Source organism: Hydra vulgaris, chromosome 15, assembly GCF_038396675.1.
Source record: "Hydra vulgaris chromosome 15, alternate assembly HydraT2T_AEP".
NCBI lineage: Eukaryota > Metazoa > Cnidaria > Hydrozoa > Anthoathecata > Hydridae > Hydra > Hydra vulgaris.
In genome coordinates this window covers 18025819-18048956 of record NC_088934.1, presented here as the reverse complement: position 1 = coordinate 18048956, position 23138 = coordinate 18025819, and the positions used below count along the sequence as shown (strand labels likewise).

At 27.0% G+C, this 23138-nt stretch overlaps 1 protein-coding gene and 1 long non-coding RNA gene across 2 annotated transcripts in view; one reads left to right on the top strand and one right to left on the bottom strand.

Annotated features, from left to right (window-relative positions):
- Positions 1-23138, bottom strand: part of LOC136092363 (uncharacterized) — a 122596-nt gene that overhangs the window by 95874 nt on the left and 3584 nt on the right. Inside the window, exons 2-3 of the mRNA XM_065820429.1 lie at positions 20871-21048; positions 18421-18678 (exon numbers count right to left, since the gene is read on the bottom strand). Of these exons, the coding sequence (XP_065676501.1) occupies positions 18421-18678; positions 20871-21048 (436 nt within the window). The remainder of the gene's footprint in view (positions 1-18420; positions 18679-20870; positions 21049-23138) is intronic.
- On the top strand, positions 13648-22692 carry LOC136092365 (uncharacterized). The gene is made up of 3 exons (XR_010644371.1): positions 13648-13750; positions 14430-14493; positions 22568-22692. It is a non-coding gene; the product is annotated as an uncharacterized LOC136092365 (long non-coding RNA).

Sequence of the window (23138 nt, the reverse complement as noted above, 5' to 3'; positions counted from 1 at the left end):
AGTAAACACACTTGAAAAGTACAACAATGAAACAATACTTATGAAAATTAACAATTTAGTTTACATCTTCCCATGAAAAACATTTATAATTGTGTTTAATTGTGTTTTTTATGAAAGTGTTTAGTAAGAGTTCAAAAGCGCAGAATCATATTATTACATGCATGGGCTGATTTTCAGTCAGTGACGGAAATGTTTTTTATTTTTGTTTTTAAAAGACGCAAATATGGTACTAAATACAAAAATATTTCAACATTCCCCCTTCCCCCCTCTCCTGCTACTACCAAAAACTTCTGGATCTGTCACTGATATATACATACTTACATACATATATATATATATATATATATATATATATATATATATATATATATATATATATATGTATATATATATACAGAGGCGTAGAAAGAATTTTTTGGTGTTCAAGATAGGTAACTTCCAGACATGGAGCAAACTTCAAACATTTGTATGTTTATACCTATATCAAATAATGAGGATTTACAAAAAATTGCGATGATTGGAGGCTGGGAACAAAAAAGCCCCAAAATTTTCGCCCCCCCTGCCCCAAACGTGAGAGCAACAAGTTGATGAAATATTTTTTGTACTATTCTTAACTAGACTTATATTTATCGATAAATTTTAGATTTCATTTTAAAATATTTTAGCGTTTAAAAATTATGACCATATAAATTTTAAACCCCCTCAATTTGAGGGGGTTGCAAACTTTATATGTTAATAATTTTTAAACGCTAATAGATAATACTATGAAACTTAAAATTTATCGATGAATATAAGTCTAGTTAAGAATAGTACAAAAAATATTTCATCAACTTGTTGCTCTCACGTTTGGGGCAGGGGGGCGAAAATTTTGGGGCTTTTTCGTTCCCAGCCTCCAATCATCGCAATTTTTTGCAAACCCTCATTATTTGACATAAGTATAAACGTATAAATGTTTGGAGTTTGCTCCATGTCTGGAAGTTACCTATCTCGAACACCAAAAAATTCTTTCTACGCCTCTGTATATATATATATATATATATATATATATATATATATATATATATATATATATATATATATATATATATATATATACATATATATAAATTTGTAAAAACACTTATTTTATTTTAGAAATAAAGTGCTACAAATTAGTGTTGTTATCGACTTCGACTAAATTGACCAAAAGTCGACTAGTCGAAATTGGTCGACTTTAAAAAATTGAATAGTCAATTTAATCGACTATGGACATTGTGCTAATCGACTAAAGATCAATTTAGTCGAATAAAAATCTTAAAACCCTTATATCTTATTATTTGATTTAACTTTTAAATCTATAATTTTTGTTTGTTTATTTAATAACTATAGTATGTACTATTAGGGGAAAGTCGGGTAGTCCCGGATGGAGGTAACTCCGGACACTTGATGTGCAGCTTAAACTAAAGAAGCTATCTTTATCTAATTCCAATAAAAAACCCTAACATTTGAAAAAAGCGTTTTTAAAGCATTTATTTTCATTAGTAAAATGCTAATGTTTATATTTCTAAATGATGACATTTTCATTCCCATTCCTTATATACTTGGGGGAATTCTTTAAAGGCTATTTTTTTATAAATGTGTTGTGAACATTGCAATGCTAATTAATTATATATTATATTTGTGCACACGGGTAAAAAAGAGGTAAAATCATGGTTAAACTATGTGTCTAGGGCTACCCTCCAATTTTAAAACATGCTTTTTTTCTTATGTATTTTGAATATTTTAAAGGTAAACAATAATCATTTTTTATTTCTAATTCAAAAAATAAATTTTTATACTTTTAATAAAGTCTTTTGGCACTTTGTTTTCTGTTAGTCTATGAGTATAATTTATTTTTTCTGTAAGAGTCCGGGGCTACCCAACTTTATATAGTTAACTATATAAAGTTGGGTAGCTAACTACTATATAGTTTTTTGTTTACTCTCTTAAAGCTTTATCTAATTCATAGCATGTTAGCATTATTTATACCTAATTAAACTTTTGATTATTTATTTCTTTAATTTTTTTTCTTTTGTTTAATCGATGCTAGTGATTTTCATAAATACTTTTGCGAAGAGCCACTCCAAGCTGGCTCGGCGCCTTGGGGCAAAAACTAAGTTGTGAAAAAATCTAAATATCATTAATCTATACAGTTACATTGTAAATATGATTGTAATGACTTTTTTTGACATATAGCAAGCATTTTTTTTATTTTAATTCACCTCCCCAAGGCCATGAAGGCTACTACAGTCGAGGAGGCTACTTTAGCTGTGGTTACAACCCTCTCTCAACTCTATAACTCCAAAACACGAACCTTGACGAACAAGGTCGCTGCGCGGAGAAACAAATTGAGCGCGGTACTACCGGGGGCGTGGTGGAACTTCTCGCTTATGAGGCGAGCGCTCTACCACTACAACACTACGACACTTAAGGTAACCCTTAAATTATTGGGGTCTGGGAATAGATTGTCCCGTTGTTGGAGCGACCCTTCTCTCCTCCATTATTATCTAAATTATATGATACTAAAAGATAAAAAGCGAATAAAAATTACATTATTATTATATTACAATTTATTTAAAAAAAAAAAGTTAATTATTCGCATACTTTGACTATTCAACTTTTACTCGACTAAAAATGTATTAATCGATTTTATTCGATTTTAGAAATTATTTTAATCGATTAAGTCAATAGTCAAATTATTTAATAGTCATAACAACGCTAATACAAATAGATTGCTCTCTATTTCTAGAATGCAGTAGCATAATTTATATCTTAAGCTCCAAGTTTATACTTTTTAAGCACTCTTAGATGTAAAGCGCCCAAAAGCCCTTTCTAAAGCCCCTAAAAATGAAAAATCTAATTAATTTAGAAGGCCAAAGCATTGCTAAAACAATTAATTTAGAAGCTAGAATGGAATCAGTTGCACCTGGACAAGCGTTTATTACACTAAAAGATCGTAAACCAAATTTTAAAAATAAACTCTTTTGTAGGCTACCAGTTCCGTAAAAAAGTAAATTAGGGCACGTTAGTAAAATAAAATTAGACAAATAAATAATTTCATTCGAAAAAAATTTAACTAGCAGGAGTGGAAAAATACCATTGATGTTATAAACTGGTTTTTTAAAATAAGTAATAAAAATGAATGTACATTTATACAACTTGATATTAACGATTTTTACCCCTCAATTACAACAGAAAATTTAAATAAAACAACAAAATTTCGAAAAACCCACACACAAATTATAGACACTATTCTTTTCGTTAAACATTGCAGAAAAACTTTGCTCTATTTAGTAAGGAGACGTGGAAGAAAAAAATTACATATAAATGATTTGATGTAACAATTGGAAATTACAACGGAGAAGAAATTTGCGAATTTGTGGGCTTATAAATTTGAAATTTTCTAGCTAAAATAGTTCATTTTAATCAGTTAGGCTCGTATCGCAATGATTGTTTAATAACAATGCAAAAAAAAAAAAAATAATAATAATCAGGGTCTTAGCTTGACAAAATCAGAAAAAATATTATAAAAACTTTCAAAAACATTGGCTTCCAAATTGAAACAAACATCAATTTAGAAATCGTGAATTTTGTTGATGTCACATTTAACCTCTGGTAAAATTCTTATAGGCTTTATAAAAAATCTAATAATGAATTATCGTATATTAAAATAAATTCAAACCATCCTCTTCAAATCTTAAGGCAAATTCCTATTCCAATTTATCTTAATATTAATACTGTAATTTAATGTTTAATGCGCTTAGTTATAATAATTAAGATTTGTTCTCTTTAGTAGTTTATTGATAGACTAAATCTTAAACTCTTCTAATGAATATATTTTTAATTCGTCTAAACGTTTGTATCAAGATGCTCTCAAAAAAGCGGATTTAAAATGCGAAATAGAAATAGAAACTTGGTTCAACTCTCCGTACAGCAAAAATATTTTGTGTTTAAAATTAATAGACAAACATCTTCCTACCTCTAATATATTGTACAAAATTTTTAACAGAAATATTAAGTAAGTATTGTAGTAAAAAAATAATCTAAGAATTATAAAAAGGACACAATTTTGTATTGATTAATAACAATCAATTTCTTATATAAAACATAAAATACTGAAAATTGTAATTGCAAACAAAAAATTGGCGGCTCTAGTTATTATACATATAAATTTATATATATATATATATATATATATATATATATATATATATATATATATATATATATATATATATATATATATATATATATATATATATATATATATATATATACAGGCCCGGATTAAGGCGTAAGCAGTGTAGGCTTCAGCCTACACAACCACGGATTTAGGGGCACGGGCACTACATACTATCCTTTTCTTTTTTCTTTTTTTAAACTAGAAAAATTGTACAATCTGTAAAATAATTATTGACAATAAGCACAATACTATCCTGATGTTATTTTTATTTAAATAATATCGGAAATAGTAATAATCAATGCGTTTTGTCATGCGGTCTTCTAAACCTCGTTTTATTTTTAGATTGTTATTTTTCCGTAGAACCGGTCGCACACCGATAACGTATGTGGAGCCGCAGACGGCAGACAATGCCAGTGCGTTTACTTATTTATATTTGTCGTAGCTCGCCGCCGATGGTCATAAATTGGGTAAAATAGTATTTATACTATTTTACCCAATTTATGACCATTTTTTAAAATTTTTTAAATATTTTTTTTTATTTAAAATATTTTAAATGATTTTATAAAATATTAAATAGTATTAGTATTTTGTATACACGCGTCACGTGCATCGAATATTCCTCCGTTTGATCGTACGTATGTTTTGTTAACACTATTGTAACTTGTAAATTTAAATTATAAAGGTTTTACTTTAGTGCGAGTAGTGCGTTTTATATATAGTTTAGTGTTCGATATTTATGTAAAAATGGATCAGAAACGATATATTAGTGGAGCCCAAGCGAGAAAGCGTGTAATTTTTAAAAAAGAAAAAGAAGTGATTTTACTTAGTAAAATACCTAGGCTAAATAATTTTTTCAAACAAATAAATAACATCACCCCTTATTATTTGAAGATAATAAACTAGAATCTTCAAATGATATAACTATTACTAATAATTGTTCTACTACTTCTACTTCTATTCAATGTACTGCGTCTTCTTCAGATCAATCAGTTGTTGATGTAAATGAGGAATCAGAAAAATCTGAGCTAAATGTCATTCCTAATCCTTTTACGCAGAATAATACAAATAATTTTAAAGATCCAGCAGATTGGACAAATAGTAATATATGTCGTAATTATATTGCAAAATTTGGATATGATCAGAACATTGATGCAGATTTTACCTCATCAAAACGATCTTATTCTGATTATGATCGTTATTCTAGTAAATCAATCTCTACGAAAAATCGAAAAAACGGAGAAAATGTTTCACGGAAATGGCTTGTTTATTCAATTTCAAAATTTGTATTATTTTGTGCTCCGAGCAAATTATTTGGATGCAGTACTCAACTGGGAGATGCTGGATTTAATGATTGGAAAAATGGACATTTACTTATTTCCAGGCACGAAAATTCTTTGGCACATAAAAATAATACATTAAGTTTTATTACATTACAAAGTGATGCAGGTAGAATTGACACTCAATTGGCAACACAAGTGACTGATGAAATGAATTACTGGAAAGCTGTTCTTCATCGAATTGCTGAAGTAATTAAATTTCTCGGTGCAAAAGGTTTATCATTCAGAGGTGATAATGAACAATTCAACAAAATTAACAATGGGAACTTTTTGGGAACGTTAGAGTTACTTGCTAAATTTGACCCTTTTATTGCTCAACATATAGAAAAATATGGGAATAGAGGGAAAGGAACTCCGTCTTATTTATCATCCACAATCTATGAAGAACTTTTACTTTTGATGAAGAATGATATAATTAAAATTATATTAAAAGAATTAAAGTATTGTTCTTTAATTGTTGATTCTACACCTGATATAGCAAACGTCGATCAACTTGTTATTGCATTAAGATATGTTTTACCTAGTGGTGTACCTGCAGAAAGATTTTTAATATTCATTCCAAACAGTGGTCATAAATCTGAAGAAATGAGCAATGCTGTAATGGATTTTCTTAATTCACACAATATACCAATTGAAAATTGTCGTGGCCAGAGCTACGACAATGCGAGAAATATATAAGGTCAGTATTCTGGATTGCAGTCAAGAATTAAAAATTTTAATTCATTTGCAGAGTATGTACCATGTTCTGCACATTCTCTTAACTTGATCGAAACGTGTGCAGCAGAAAGTTGCAATTCTGCTACTTCATTTTTTATGCTTCTCCAGGAACTATACAATTTTTTTTTCTAGTTCTACTGCACCTTGGGACATTTTAAAAACATATTTGAAGAAAAATCTTAGTGTAAAAAATTTATCAGTAACTCGCTGGAGTGCTTTATTTAATTTTTATGCATTTATAATTGAAGCTTTGCATAGTATAGTTGATAATCAGAAAGAAAAAGCTGTATATAAAGTAGAAGCTAATGGGTTGCTTGCAAGACTAAAAACTTTAGAAACTGGTTTAATGATATGCATATGGAATTCAATATTATACAGGTAATATAAAGTTTAATATGATTTTAGTTTTAATTCTACAAATAAAAAATTACAATCAACTGACATCGATCTTCATACAGTATTAGACCTATATACTGGCCTTAAAAATTACTTGGTGCAGATCAGAGATGATTTTGATGTTTTTGAAAATAAGGCTGTAGAAATTACTGATTGTTCGGAGTATGCCAAAGATTCCAAGAGAAAAAAAAGAGAAAGGTATTTTTAACTTATTAATTTTAAAATACACATAAAATAATTTGAAAAAAGTCATAAACATTAACAACATTAAAAACTATTTTTTTTTTAGGCTATGGCTGATGAATCAAGATCTTAACCTCTCACAGAAATCACAGGGAAAATAGATTTTATTAGAAATGTATATTATGTGATCATTGATACTCTTAAATGTCAACTTAGTTCAAGAAGACAAGCTTATGAAAAAATATCAGATATATTATGGGTGTATACCCACATTGTATAAAACACCGAGTTCTATTGTTATAAGGAACACATGTGAAACTTTGGCAAAATATTTTATTGATGATGTTAAAAACTCAAGCTTACTTATAGATGAGTGTATTCTTTTTTCAAAATTAATTTCCACGGATAAAAATGTAAAATCTGTTCTCTCTATGCAGAGTTGTTACGACATAATATGTCTGGCAGATCTGTCGACATATTTTCAGACATATTTTCTGCCGACATAAAATATGTCCCACATATTTTCGATTGACATATTTTGACATAGTTTTATGTCTGAATTATTTTCTGCTGACATAAAATATGTCAGACATATTTTCTGTCGACATATTTTAAAATAATTTTATGCCTGAATTATTTTCTGCTGACATAAAATATGTCAGACATATTTTCTGTCGACATATTTTGACATAATTTTATGTCTGAATTATTTTCTGCTGACATAAAATATGTCAGACATATTTTCTATCGACATATTTTGACATATTTTTATGTCTGAATTATTTTCTGCTGACATAAAATATGTAAGATATATTTTCTATGGACATATTTTGACATAATTTTATATCTGAATTATTTGCTGTTTGATATTCTTGAAGAAAAAATCTATCTAACAAATTTATTGCGCATTTCAACTTAATTTACAGAGTTAAGTAAAAATAGTTTAACAAATTTGTTGCTTTTTTGCAATCAATTATAATTGAAGGTCAATAAAAAAAAATTTTTTTTTTTGGTGCCGAGCAAACAATTTGTTTTTTGGGTTGCATTTCACATTTTGATTTCAAATATGCAACTCATTTTTTACCATCACGTCAAGTTGTAAAGATATTTGGGTTCAGATCTTTAATATTTGGGGCAAAGTCCCTAATATTGTCAAAAAAAAGTTGTTCAAAAGTATGTCAACTTGGGTCTCAAAAAAAGCGTATTTTAGAAGATAGTATAGAGATTTTAGAAAATATAAAAATTTTTCCTTAAAATTTTTTGGCAAATAAATTATTTGAAAAAATGCTAAAGACTTTTAAAAAATTGTCAACAAAATGTTTTTCAGCAATAATACAAAAAATTCTTATTTTTATTACAAACGAATAACATCTTTAAAATCTCTATGAAAATACGCTTCTTTTGAGACTCAGGTTGACATACTTTTGAACAACTTTTTTTTTGACAATATTAGGGACTTTACCCCAAATACCCCTAATTTTAATAGTATTTTATAGTATTTGATAGTATTAATTAGTATGGATTAGTATTGGCGATTTCCCTTATTAGAATGTAAAAACCATCTCAAGCTGAGTTTTTATTACTGAAAATGGTTTTTATTAATATGACTAAACTTAAAATTATTCTCTTGATTAAAATAATATTAAAAAAAAAACATTTTTAGTTATTTTTAACTAATAGTTGATTCATTCAATAAATTATTCTCCATTTTTGACTTTAAATCATAAGGAAAACGAAAAAAAATAATTATTCCAATATATATTTCACTCAAAACATTTTATGCAAGTTTATGGCAGTTAATTATGCTGTTATAATGCAATTGTCAATTATTTTATTGTTAAATAAATCATAACTATTATAACTAAAAGTATATTATTCGTAATTAGTTATAAATTATTACCGGTTAGTCTTCTTAATATGAATTTAATGAGCTGAATATAACTTTTGTGAAATATTTCAAATTCTTCAGCTTAAATGAATTTAATTTGGCACGAATTTTTTGAAATTCTGTGAACCGTTTTTTTTAAATCTTTTGAATTCAATTTTTCATAATGAAATCTATTTCAGGATCAACTAATAATTAAAAATAACTGTAAAAGTTTTTTTTTTTTATTATTATTTTAATCAAAGAAATATTTTAAGTTTAGTCATACTAATAAAAACCACTTTCAGTAATAAAAACTCAGCTTGAGATGGTTTTTACATTCTAATAAGGGAAAGCGCCAATACTAATCAATACTATCAAATACTATCAAATGATGCCTCAATACTAGTCAATATTAGTCAATACTATCAATGTCAATATTAGTCATAATCAATAAATAAGTCAATAAATGCCAATATTAGTCAATACTATCAAATGATACATCGCTAAAAAGAGCAGAAAAAGACCTTTATGAAACAACGGATGTTTGCTTATGGGGTTTAAAGTAAAAGTTTTATGAAGCATAATTGATTGCAAAGACATAAAATTATGTCAAAATATGTCGACAGAAAATATGTCTGACATATTTTATGTCAGCAGAAAATAATTCAGACATAAAATTATGTCAAAATATGTCGACAGAAAATATGTCTGACATATTTTATGTCAGCAGAAAATAATTCAGACATAAAATTATGTCAAAATATGTCGATAGAAAATATGTCTGACATTTTTTATGTCAGCAGAAAATAATTCAGACATAAAGTTATGTCAAAATATGTCGATAGAAAATATGTCTGACATATTTTATGTCAGCAGAAAATAATTCAGACATAAAATTATGTCAAATTATGTCGACAGAAAATATGTCTGACATATTTTATGTCAGCAGAAAATAATTCAGACATAAAATTATGTCAAAATATGTCGATAGAAAATATGTCTGACATATTTTATGTCAGCAGAAAATAATTCAGACATAAAATTATGTCAAAATATGTCGATAGAAAATATGTGGGACATATTTTATGTCGGCAGAAAATATGTCTCAGACATATTTGACAGATAACAACCCTGTCTCTATGTATAAGTACATCAAGACCAAAGAATTAGAGTGTATGTTTCCAAATTTAGAAGTAGTTATGCGTATGTACCTTAGTACAGCAGTTTCAAACTGCTCAGGCGAAATAGCTTTTTCTGTACTTAAAAGAGTAAAATCCTACTTGAGGTCAACCATGAAGGAGGAAAGACTGAATGCATTAGCAATATTTAGCATTGAAGCAGAATTGGTTGAAAAATTAGATTTTAATGATACTATTAACACATTTGCCCATCAAAAAGCAAGAAAAAGAAAAGTATAAAATAATGGTTTGTTACTTTTTGTAATATGATTATTTTATATTTTTATATATCTAAAATATATTTTGTTTAATTTTAATTTTATGTTTTTATTTGTTTTCACATAGGTATTATATACATGTACATATTGATGTGGCTAATAAACCTAAAATAAAGTTTTATTATTTATTCAAGTATCGAGTAGAGAAATATGTAAAAAAAAAAATTTTAATTGGGGGCAGCAAATTTTTTACAACCTATGGGCACTGTAGACCTTAATCCGGGCCTGTATATATATATATATATATATATATATATATATATATATATATATATATATATATATATATATATATATATATATATATATAATTATCATTATTATTATTGTTATTATTATACAGTGCTTTTAAAAAAAATAGGCTCTGTAAAAATTTTTTTTACAGAGCCTATTTTTCTTTTTCAGAGTTTATTTTCTTTTTAAAAACATTGTAAAAACCCATCCACATTTTTAAAGACTTTAGTATTTTCTTTGAACGACTGGAAAATTATTTCTCTACAACTAACATGTCTACAACAATTTCATATTTAGTTTTTTCTTTTTCTAATAATTTACTTTTCCAAAGGAATACAGAAAACATACCATAAGAGATGGTAAAAAAAAAAAGAAAAAAAAAAGGCGAAAAAACTTTTAATTGTTTTGCGTTTTACTAACTTGTCAACCAACTGTTATTCATAATTGTCTTACTTATATGTTAATTTGACAATTTCATATAAAAGGTTGAATAAAATTACTTATGATGATCGGTTTAGTCACATTTAAAGTCTTTTTAAATATTTTGATAAGACCTAAAATTAAATATACATCGAAATGGGTCGAAAATGAAGAAGGCGAAGCAACAGAGTGGCAAATAACAGGTATAAAGGTATCAATGATCAATAACCGAGAAACAGCAAAAAAATCAAAAATTTCAGAGAGTTGCGTCACATATACTATAAAGACATTTAAAATAACAGGTGGCATCCAATATCATGCAGGATATGGAAAGTTAAAAAAAAACTACTAAGCGCAAAAAAAATCTTATATTTCTTCAAGTAAGAGCCAACCTGAGGTTAGGTTATCGTGGACTCACTGACACATTCAACAAAAACCGTTAAAAACGCATTTCATAAAATGCAGTTAAAAACATTTTACTTAGGAAAAAAATTGGTGTCCATGCCGCTGTTAGAAAAATGTTGATCGTTTCACAAGACCGAGGTAGTAGAGGTAGTTTAAGGAAATTTGGTGGAAAAGTAGAAGCTAGAGAAAGAAATTTTGAAGCAATAAATGGAAAAAGCAACCATTACGGAAATAATATATGGAATTCCATGTGTATTCCGTAAAATTTCATGGAAATTCTATGGAATTCAATGAAAAAACCATGGTTTCCCATGGAAATTGAAGTTCCATTGAATTTCTATGGATAAACCATGGTCTTTTTTTTCTAAGCTCATGTTGCACCATTGGTTTTACAAATGCGCGTTTAAAGATGCCGCCGTAACTCGTAGAATTACAATCATTCGTAAATTGAGAAAATTATATTTTTTACATTCTTCTATTTTTCTGTATTTATTAAGACTATATATTATATGTTTTTTATAATGCATTAAAATGATTAAAAATAAAATAATTAATTAAAATCATTATAAATGATTAAAAATAAACATACAGACATAAACAACAAGACATACTTTCAATAGCTAGAATAAGATAAATGTGATAAATGCATCATAATATGATATTATCAGAGATGTTGGTCTCGAGAATTAAATCTTGGTCCCGAAACGTCTCAAGACCAAGAATTTTAAGACGGTCTTAGTCTTGGTCTTGGTATTGAGATAATAATTGGTCTTGGTCTTGGCCTTGACTGTCTTTGAGTATTACCATATTATGATGCATTATAATATGCATATATTATGATGCATTATAATATGCATATATTATGATGCATTTTAATATGCATATATTATGGTGCATTATAATATATGCATATATTATCTTATTCTAGTTAATGCCAATAGCTTTGCTTACTTTGCATAACTTGCAATAGTATAGCAAGTATGTCAAGTAAATCAGTTTGGTTTTTAATGTTTATTTAGTTTACTACAAATATTTTAGTTTTAACGTACATTAGATAACCAGTGTATTAGATATGCTTAGATAAGCAGTGTATCGGATAAAAATAGATAACTAATGTACAAAAAATAACGAGTATTATCTTATTTAATTTTTTTTTAATGGCTTTAGTTTGCATTAAAATGTTTGAAGTTAAAACACTTTATTGTATAGTGAATGTTTATTAAGTTTTAAAACACTTTATTTTATGATAAATGTTTTAATAAATTTTAGTTCTGTGTGTGTATGTATATGTGTGTGTAAACTATGTGAAATGAAGTGTGTGTATACTGTGTATATATGTGTGTAAATGAAGTGTGTGTGTTCTGTGTGTGTATACTGAGTGTGTATGTTTTGTGTGTATACTATATGAAATGAAGGGTTAACCCTTCATTTCATATAGTATCAAATATAATACAAACTTAATTTGCTTGACAGCCACACATTAAAAAAAAATTGTAAAGTATAACCTCATCATAATGTAGCAGATTAGCTACAAACCATTTATTCAACAAAAAACATTTTTATTTATTAATTCTTTTTTGTGGCTATTTTTTGTTTTCTACTAAGCTTGAGCTATAGTTTGGTATTTTTTAAATGAAAATAAAAAAAAATCATGAAATGAAGTCTTTTTGTCTTTTTGTTGACGCGACCATTCTAGGATTTAGTTAGCGACCAGATCTAGTAGGGATAATTATTTTTTAATTATGTTAATTATGATTGTAATGTTTTTTTACTATTAAATAGCTGAAATATTAGAGTATGTAAATAATATAATAGTTTGCGTATAAATCCTTTTTATTTTACTTTATTTTTTTCATTCAAATTACTACATTAAATGTCAACAGGTTTGACTGGCGATATAAATAATGTTGTTCATCATTTATAACATTGTCAGATTTTATATGCATTTAATATTTTTTCAAATAGTTCAAAAGCTGTCTAATTAAAATGGTGAATTAAGTTTGAACTAACGAGAAAAGATATGAGCGTTATCTTTGGAATTTAACTTGTAATGATTTTCCAAAAAGGAAACATATTGTATACTATATTTAGAAGGAAAACTACGGTAGTGTTTTAAAAATATCAGAAACGGAAGTTAATTAATGCGCAAGATTTTACTTCACAGTTAAATGTAAGCATATAAAAGCAATGTTTATAAATAATAAACTATTATTTATAATAATGCAATTAAATTTATTTGTTTATATAGAACTAATGAGAAGTGTTCGACTATCGTAAAAATAAATTAATTTATGCACACACTTATAATTATTATGTTTTCATATTACTACACTTAATAAATTACATATTTATTTTATTTATTATGTTTTAAATAGTAAAGTAAAAATATGATAAATTTTTGAATTTAATAGTGTGTGCATAAGTTCTTTTTATTTTAACTTATCATTTTGTTTAAATTACTGTATTATGAGCAGGCAAGTTTGACTGGCAAGAGAAATAATATTTTACATTTTTCTAGATGGGACAAAGAAGAAGTAAGCATTTTAAAATAACCATTTACAAGTAATAATATATTTGTTGCTGCCTTGTTCTATATAAATATTACCAACGTAGAGGTAACCTTTATATATGTGCATAAATCTTTTTATTTTAACTTTATCATTTCATTTAAATTACTACATTATCAGCAGGCAGGTTTGACTGGCAATATAAAGGATGTTGTACATCAATTTACAACATCATTTATATGCAGATAGCTCAAACAAAGAAGAAAGTTTTTTTTTTTAATTAAAATTTATAAGTAATACTATGCTTTTGCTGCGTTGTTCTATATAAATGTTACTAACATGCAGATAACATTTATTTATGGATTAGTTTGTGCGTAAGTCTTTTTATTTTAACTTTATCATTTTATTTAAATTACATTATAATCAGGAAGGTTTGACTGACAATAAAAAACTTGTACACCATGCAGATAGCTCGAGTGAAAAAGCGATAATAATCGTATAATTATAATATATAAAAAATGGTATATTTATAGCTACTTTATTCTATATAAATGTTACCCAACATTTGGCAACGTTTATATAGAACATTCAAAAAGTTGTGTGTTGATGCGTAATTATAAAGTATGTTATAATAGATAGTAATTATAAGTATAAATAAATTAGTAAATAAAGAAAATTAATTAGTATTCTATAATGTATTGTCTAGATTGGTGAAATGGACAATGATACTAACTGTGGTGAAAACAATAATGAATATCAAAATTTAAATGGTAATTTGATGTTTTTTTAGATTGAGTATGTTGTATTGACGATTCTTTTTAATTTGTTGAAGCTTGAAGTTATTCATTACCAAATTTATATATACTATTTTTATCAAATAGTATATATAAATTTGGTTTGTAGGAATAAAACAAGATTTAAATTTTATTTTGTTTATTGATTTTATTCCACAAAAGCGAGTTTCATGATAAACTTGCTTTTTATGATTTTATATGACAATTGAAATAACATTAGATTTTAAAAAACTTGAAATCAAAAGATGGAAAACCATGGAATTTTCATGGGTATTTGGAAAACCTTTCCATGGAAAACTCATGGATTTTCAATGGAAAACTCATGGATTTCAATCGAAAACTCATGGATTTTCATAGGTATTTGGAAACTTGTTCCAAATACCTATGGAAAATTCCATGGTTTTCCATGGTTTTTTTCATAGATTTTCCATGAAAATTTTTCGTACGGGAAAGTACTTGTTTAAAGATTTAATTCGGAAGTATAGTAATCGATTGTTGTACCGAGGTTGAAAATTGGCGATGGGAATGTTAATATTTTTGGCTGATTTAATTTTAATGGAGTAAGAGTGTGTAACATTTATTCTGGTTTAATCAACCAACATACATATATAGAGACATTAGAAAACTGCATGGTTCTATCAGTTTTCTAATGTCATCAGACTTTAACAAGGAACCTCGCATCTTTAATATTTTTTGAGTTGAATAATTTTGCTCATGTCATCTTGTAACTAAACTATTCACCGCTTGTATGGTTGCTTTTGGTAAGCTAGAGAAGCATCTAATATGACAAAACAAGAATTTTTGTAAAAATGGAGTGGGTTAGCACCCTTGATTCTAATGCGTTTATGCACCTTTGATCCTATGATCAAAGGTGCATACACACACACACACACAAAATGTTTAACCAAAAAAGTAACGTGTCCAATGTCATATTGTATTTAAATATATTTTTTTCTTCCAAAATATGGTCTTAAAATGAAGATTTTATACTATTTTGTGTTTTTTTTTGTCCTTCTAATACTTTTATATGATATAATTGTATTGTATATATATATATATATATATATATATATATATATATATATATATATATATATTTATATATATATATATATATATATATAAATAAATATCTGTGTGTGTTTGTTAATAAAGAAGATCCTAATAAGTAAAAATCTTTATAAATGTTTATCCGAAAATTAGGAATATAGCAAAACTATATAAATATGTTTCATTTTTTTACACTTAAATATGATGTATCATAAAAAAAAAATAACTGATAGACCACCTAGAGGTAAAGTTAATGAAAATGAAATGCAAGCAGCTGTTAATGCAGTTCTTAATGGTGGTACAGTTTATCGTATATCTGAAGAGAGAGGAATCAATTTAATGACACTTAAGAGATATGTAAGGAAATGTCAATTAAATCTAAATATAGTCTGCAAACCAAACTTCATTACCATGCAAATCTTTACCAACGAAGAAGAAACATCTTTATCAGACTATCTTTTGAGGGCTTCAAAACTTCACTATGGATTGTCAACCAAAACAACACGAAAGCTTGCCTATGAATTTGCCCTGACTCTTTCTAAGCGCATTCTTAAATCGAGGAAAAGTTTACAAATTGCTGGAAAACAGTGGCTTCGTAGTTTTATGTTACGTTGGAATAAGTTATCTTTACGAAATCCAGAAGCTACTAGTATGGCACGAACAACTGCTTTTAATCGTTTTACAGTCTGAGAATTTTTCACCAATCTAAAAGATGTTCGTCTACAACAAAAGTTTCAGCCACAAAACATATATAATGTTGATGAGACAGGTCTCACAACTGTTCAAAAACCAGTTAAAGTAATTGCTGAAAAAAGAGATAAATAACTTAGAAGGATAACTTCAACAGAAAGAGGGACATTGGTAACAGTTTGTTGTACCGTTAATACAATAGGAAACTCAATCCCTCCATTTTTTATTTTTTCAAGAGCTTATTTCAAAGGAAGTATGATAAATGGTGGTCCACCTGGGTGTGTTGAGATTGCAAACCCATCTTGTTAGATAAGGGTTGCTACGTTTTTAGAGTGGATGAAACATTTTATTCAAAATGTGAAATGTTTACCAGCTAATCCAGTGCTTTTACTTCTTGACAACCATAAGAGCCATGTTTCAAATGTGTGTTTAGATTTAGTTAAAAAAATGGCATAACTATGCTGTCCTTTCCACCACATTGTAGTCACAAGCTGCAGCCAATAGATTGGTCAGTTTATGGGCCACTGACACGTTATCACAACGCAGCCTGTGATGATTGGGTTGTATCTAATCCAAGACCGGTGACCATATATGGTATAGATGCAGTTGTAAGGAAAGCTTATGCACAAGCTTTTACTTTGTCTAACATTTCTTCAGGATTTGCTATGGCAGGAATTGAACCCTTTAGTCCTAACATATTTTCTGATAATGAGTTTTTGGCTTCATATGTAATGACCGTTCAGAACCTATTACTGCAAACCCATTTCCAGGTGTTGTTGATCCAGTTTCTATTGTTGTTCATGCCCCAGCCTTTAATCAATCATTGGTGTCAAGTCTGTCATCAAGTTTAGCTTGTAGTGTATTGCCTATTCAGCCTATATCTGAACTTGGAAATCAACTATCCAGTGTTTCTAATAATATCTCTCATCAAGCAAGTCTAGAAAAAATCAGGCCATTTCCGAAAGCTGGATCAAGAAAGTCCATTTAAGGACATAAGCGTCAGCGTACCCAAATACTCACGACACTCCTGTTCGAAATGATCTAAATAAGCTTTAAGAAATGAAAACTTCTTACACATTTATGGTATAAAGTTGATCTCGGATCAAGTATGCACATATAGGATCAAGGGTGCATATAGGTAAAATCAAGGGAGCATACTAGTATGCACCCATGATTCATATTGAGCGTTCTTAGTTTTTATAAATTTAAATCTACTTAAAACATTCTGGTAAAAAAATAGTTATTGAATTATGATAAGGTATAAAATTTGCTATTATGTACTGTTACTTTTGAGATCGAAACAAAAACATATATATTCAGTAAATAGGCCAGATAAATTTTTAGGATCATGGGTGCATACTCTCCCCTATATATATATATATATAAATCAGGGATGTGGAGTCCCAAACGGACTCCGTCTTTATTTCTCTACTTTTTCCAAGTCTGTAGTGTCCAGAAGCTCTAAACATGTTTGTTGGCTTATTATCTGCTATAATAAAAAAATTCATGAGATTTAATGACTTGAAACTTATTGTTTGTAAACCCGAAGTCCTGGAGTCCCGGAGTCCTTGCTGCCATTATACCTAAGGACTCCGGGCTCAAAAAACGATTGTTCCTCTAACCTAAAAGTCTTATTTTTTTTTCTATTAGTAGTCCATAAACTTATTTATACTTTTAGAGCTCCTGGATGCCAAAAACTAGGATAAAGTAATCTTTTTGTGACTTTCAAATCCGGAGTCCTTTTTGGGACTCCGCATCCCTGATATATATATATATATATATATATATATATATATATATATATATATATATATATATATATATATATATATATATATATATATATATATATATATATATATATATATATATATATATATATATATATGATATATATATATATATATAGATATACATATACATATACATATACATATATATATATATATATATATATATATATATATATATATATATATATATATATATATATTATATAGCTTTACAAAGCGCCCTTAAGCGCCCTTGTTTAATAAGACTTGAGCTTTGAGTTAAGAGATTGTTTCAAACAAAAAAATATTCGCCTCCCTAACTTTGAAAGCACTTTGGAAGTTTGTAGATGCTACTTTAATTTTTAAAAATCTAACGTGTTTAAAAACTCACCTGAAGAAAGGACGTCAATATTAAAATTCTCAAACAATTTGCTGGTAAGTAAGCCAATATTAATGCCAAGATTGCATTTATCTCCAGCTACTAAAGTATAAATTGGGTTTTCGAAGGTTACTTTAGCTGTGCACTGATTGTATAACGGAACTTCAATGCTTTTATCTCGTTTTGCTTTTTGAATCGCATTAATAAATTCTATAATGTTTTTAACTTGATATAAAGGGCTCGTCGGGTCTATAGAAATTTTGGATTGATCTAAAATTTAAAAAGTTTAAAATAAATAAATGAATTATAAATGTTAACTAACTAAGATAATAAATTCAATAAAATATAAAACAAAAGTTAAAAAGTACAAAATAGTACAAATATAAGAAAGTTAAGAAAAACCCTGCAAAAGTGTGGCAAAAGATTGTAAAAAGCTATGAGATAAATGATCCTAAAAATGGTTGATTTAATAAAAAGATAAGATCTCATTAAAGAGAAAAAAAAAGTTAGTTTAAATTTGTTTTATTTTCTAAAAAAACTAAATAAATAGTTAGAGGATAGGCCTGATGTAACTTTTGCAGATTCTTTTGCTGACTTTAAGTGCCTCTTCACAGAATATTTCATAGAAACCTAAAAAAAGGGTAACTATGTTTGAGCTTATGTTAGACATTATCAGAGCATGTTTCCTACTAAAAGTATAAGGTGAATATTCAAGGTAACTAAATTTTAACGCACTCTTTTATGGAAACTGCAGGAAAAGTTTGTTCAATGTTGAATAATATTTTATATATTATTCAAGTAAGATTATTGCAAAGAATTTATTATGATTTTTGATATAATACTGCAAAAAATTAAAAGTACATTTTAATTGTGTATTTCTAGTTAGTAAGCCTCAATAGACTACCTCTAATTGTAAAAGAAGATTCGCTTTTCGCTATTTTCACAAATTAATTTAACTGATCATTAAAAAATTGTAAAAAAGAAAGAATTAAAAAGCTATTCAAAAAAATCAACAAAATGATTTTTTGAATCTCTTATCTTTTTCCTTATCTGTTTCAATTTCAATCGAAATAAAAATTGCAATATAATAGAAAAATATCAGAAAGCCCAATACTTTTTATTGTTCACAACTAGAAAAATAAACCTATGCAAAAAAAACAAGAAGCTGTTGTAACCACCAGAACATGGTATGATAAATAAACATGTTAAGATTAAATTTGTGTTGCAAAATTTTATATGAAGTAATTTCTATAAATAAAAACAGTTATTTATTTCCTTCCGTTATAGTAGTACTTACTATACATTGGTAAAACGTACTAGTATGCATTAGAATATGTTAATGTTTTAAACATTATAATAATCTCACATTTTTCACTTTTGAAAGACTACCTCTTAATACCATACTTTAAAGACTATTTAATTATCATTAAACTCAATATATTTATATATTATTGAGTTGAAAATTGCTGGAAGATAAAAGATAAAGTTTATAAAACAAGATGACAATTAACAGACGACTTGAAAGATTGCAAATTATGTGAATCAGGAAAACAAGATGAAAGGAGCGAATTCCGAAGAACTGATGTTCGAGAAAAAAAACAAGACAAAAAAGAATTTTTTGAACACTTAGGAAGCTGACACAGAAAAAAGATAAGACTTAATTGAATGACGAGTAACACAAGAATGAATTTTAGTAGATGGCACAAGAGACGCTAGCTCTTTAGAGCAGTGCCCATTATAGTATTTGTAGAAAAGAGAAAGAGAAGCAACATTACGACAATGTGATAATGGTTGGAGGTTGGCTGCAAGAGCAGGTTCAACTATGTTTACAATGCATTTTTGCACCTTGTTTAAAAGAGAAAGGGCATAATTGGAAGATCCGCCCCAGATATGACATCAGTTTTCTATACAAGGACTGATTTGAGATTTATAGAGATAAAGAATAGAATCCGGTGTAAGAAATGGTGAGCACGATAAAGAGATTCAATCTAATATTTTTAAAGATATTTTGAAGTGTTCTAAAACTTTTTTGCATTACCTATTTTATAGGCCGGGTGAATAAAAAAAAGCAAATGCTTTTACTCAGTAATTGGTCAGCTTTACTTGAATAAAAAACTTCAGCAATTTTCGTCAAATTTTTATTTGCGTAAAGCTGAGCAATTACTCCAAAAACGCGGAGTAAAAACAAATGCCTTTTTTTTATTCACTTGGCCTATTATATAATCATAGAAATGAATTGTTGGAAGAACTAAACATTATTAAAAGTTATACAATTTTCCTAATATTTGAAAAAAATTTAATTAGTTTCTATTCTATTATTTGACAAATATAATTGAATAGAAATATACGAAGTAGCTTTTATTTGATAATAGTCTTTTATCTCCATAGTAAATTTATCTCAATCTAAGTGTTTCTGCTTTAGAACCATTAAAAATAAAATAAAAAAAAACTTAAAGTCTTACCCAAATAATCTTTTCTCGCTAGTAAAGTGTCAAGTGTTTGATCATTGAAATCCATATCGAATGGAATAAACTTTCCCATAGCGCCTGCATAGTTAAGATCATCGCTGAAATAGTCATATGCTTCATTGTGCATCAAATATGCAATGAAAAAAAGAATACTTCTGATCATCTTTTTCAACTAAATCAATAATATTCTATGATAATTAATTTTTTTTAAAACTATAAATAGTGAGGATATAAATACATTAATATATTTTTTAATGATTTATTATTTAATTTTTATATAATCAACAGTTTAGTAAAATTGAGAGACTCGTTGAAAGATATTGATAATAAAATTGAAAATAAAAAAAAATGTAATATTAAAAGTTAAATTTTTGGAGTTGCATCAGTAAATATGACTACATTTGTAAAACTTAAAATTTACTATACTTTAAAAAAAAGAGTTGCTCCAAAAATATTTCTTTTGTAAAATCAGTTAACATCTGATTATGTATACTATTTTGTCTTGCATTTTGAAAAATATTTTTATGTATACAGAATTTCATTTGTGAAATAAATAAACTCTCTTGGTTGTTACATATGATAATTAACCAATTTACTTTAAGAAAAAAGTTATTAAAAAACTCTTTTCAGTCAAAATTTTATAACAAGCTTTTACTTTACATAAAAAAAAAGATAAAGTGAAAGATATATTTAGCTATAAATATGAAAATAAAATATGGATATATGAATTTAACTGTGAAGGACGTTTTAGAGGGTAAAAGTATTTGTGGAACTGCTAAAACTTTCAGAATTTTAGCATTGCATGTAAAAAATAGTTTGCATGTAAAAAAAAATTTTCACTTACATTGACTGAACCTCTGTTTTAAGGCCGAGATCGGGCCAAATTCGGACCGACGTTGTTACATCGGTTAAACATCGGCTCGATTTATAACATTGGCTAAACGTAGGCTAAATGTGTGTTGGCCGCCAAATAAGTACAATTGTCGCCTAGCAAACATTTAGCCGACGTTCATCCGGTATAGTTCGGTTTTTTATTGTAAGATTTAAATAAAAAAACGAACGTATAATTTTTTTTAATTTTAAAAATGGCATCAAAGCGTTGTGACAGGCGAGGAGCAAACTCTAAATTGTCAATTAATTTTTACTACATTATTTGGTAAATTTATATTGATTAAATCATTAATCAACTGGGTAATTAATTAATAAATTAATAAAACTTTAAATCAATAGATTCATTAAATCAAAGATTGATTAGTATACTGATAATATACTTATACAGTATAAACTGAACTTTGATGATGTAAAAAGTAATTATAATTGATGTTGTTTGTATTTCTTATATAAAATCGTAACTATATATATTATCAAATAAATATATATGTATAATAAGAGCAATAATAATATTTTTTAGTTTTTATTTGTAACTAATTAAATATTTTTGTAATGCTAATTTTAGTTTGTTAGCTATAATGAAATTTACTATTTTGTTTAAGTGACAATCGTAAAACACAAGCAAATAGTAATTGCCCTTTAAAAATTGCGTTTCCTTTATTTAATGATTGTTGTGATAACAGTTAAAGATATTTAAAATATGAGAATACAGTTTGTGATTTCTATTTTATTGAAAATTACTACTGTTTGTATGGTTTTGTTTAAATTTAAATTTATCTAGTATTATTCATTTTATTTAGAAAAAACTTGTAGCAAACAGTGACAACAGTGATATTGATTTTTCTGAGACGTAAGATCGTGTGTTAAGTGTTAATTTATACAGTTATTTAATAAGTTAAAAATTATATTTAGGTATTTTGGGTGGTAATTTGTCGAAAAATAAGTTACAGTTTTATTTTATTATGGATTTTAAAGTTTTTATATAATTTTGATAATACATATTTTATTTTGTTTACGTTTAATACAACAATTAGATTTTGCTTAAGTTGATTTAACCTAATTATAAGTAAAGATTGTGGTATTTTTTTTTTTTTCTAAAAATGTTGTAGTGATAACGCTGAAGAGCTATAAAGTTACATATTAATTCTTTTAATTGGGTATTATTATTAAATACATAATTTATGTTTTAATTACACTTAGTTATACAAATTTATTAAATTTATAAAAATTCATATATATGAATCAGCAACTTATGATTTGTTGCATGGATTTTTAAATTGAATAAGAGTTCATCCATATGCATTCTTAGAACAACAAGTCTATCTTTAGTTATTGCCTTCAACAAACATAATGTAGGTCACTTTTTTGGAA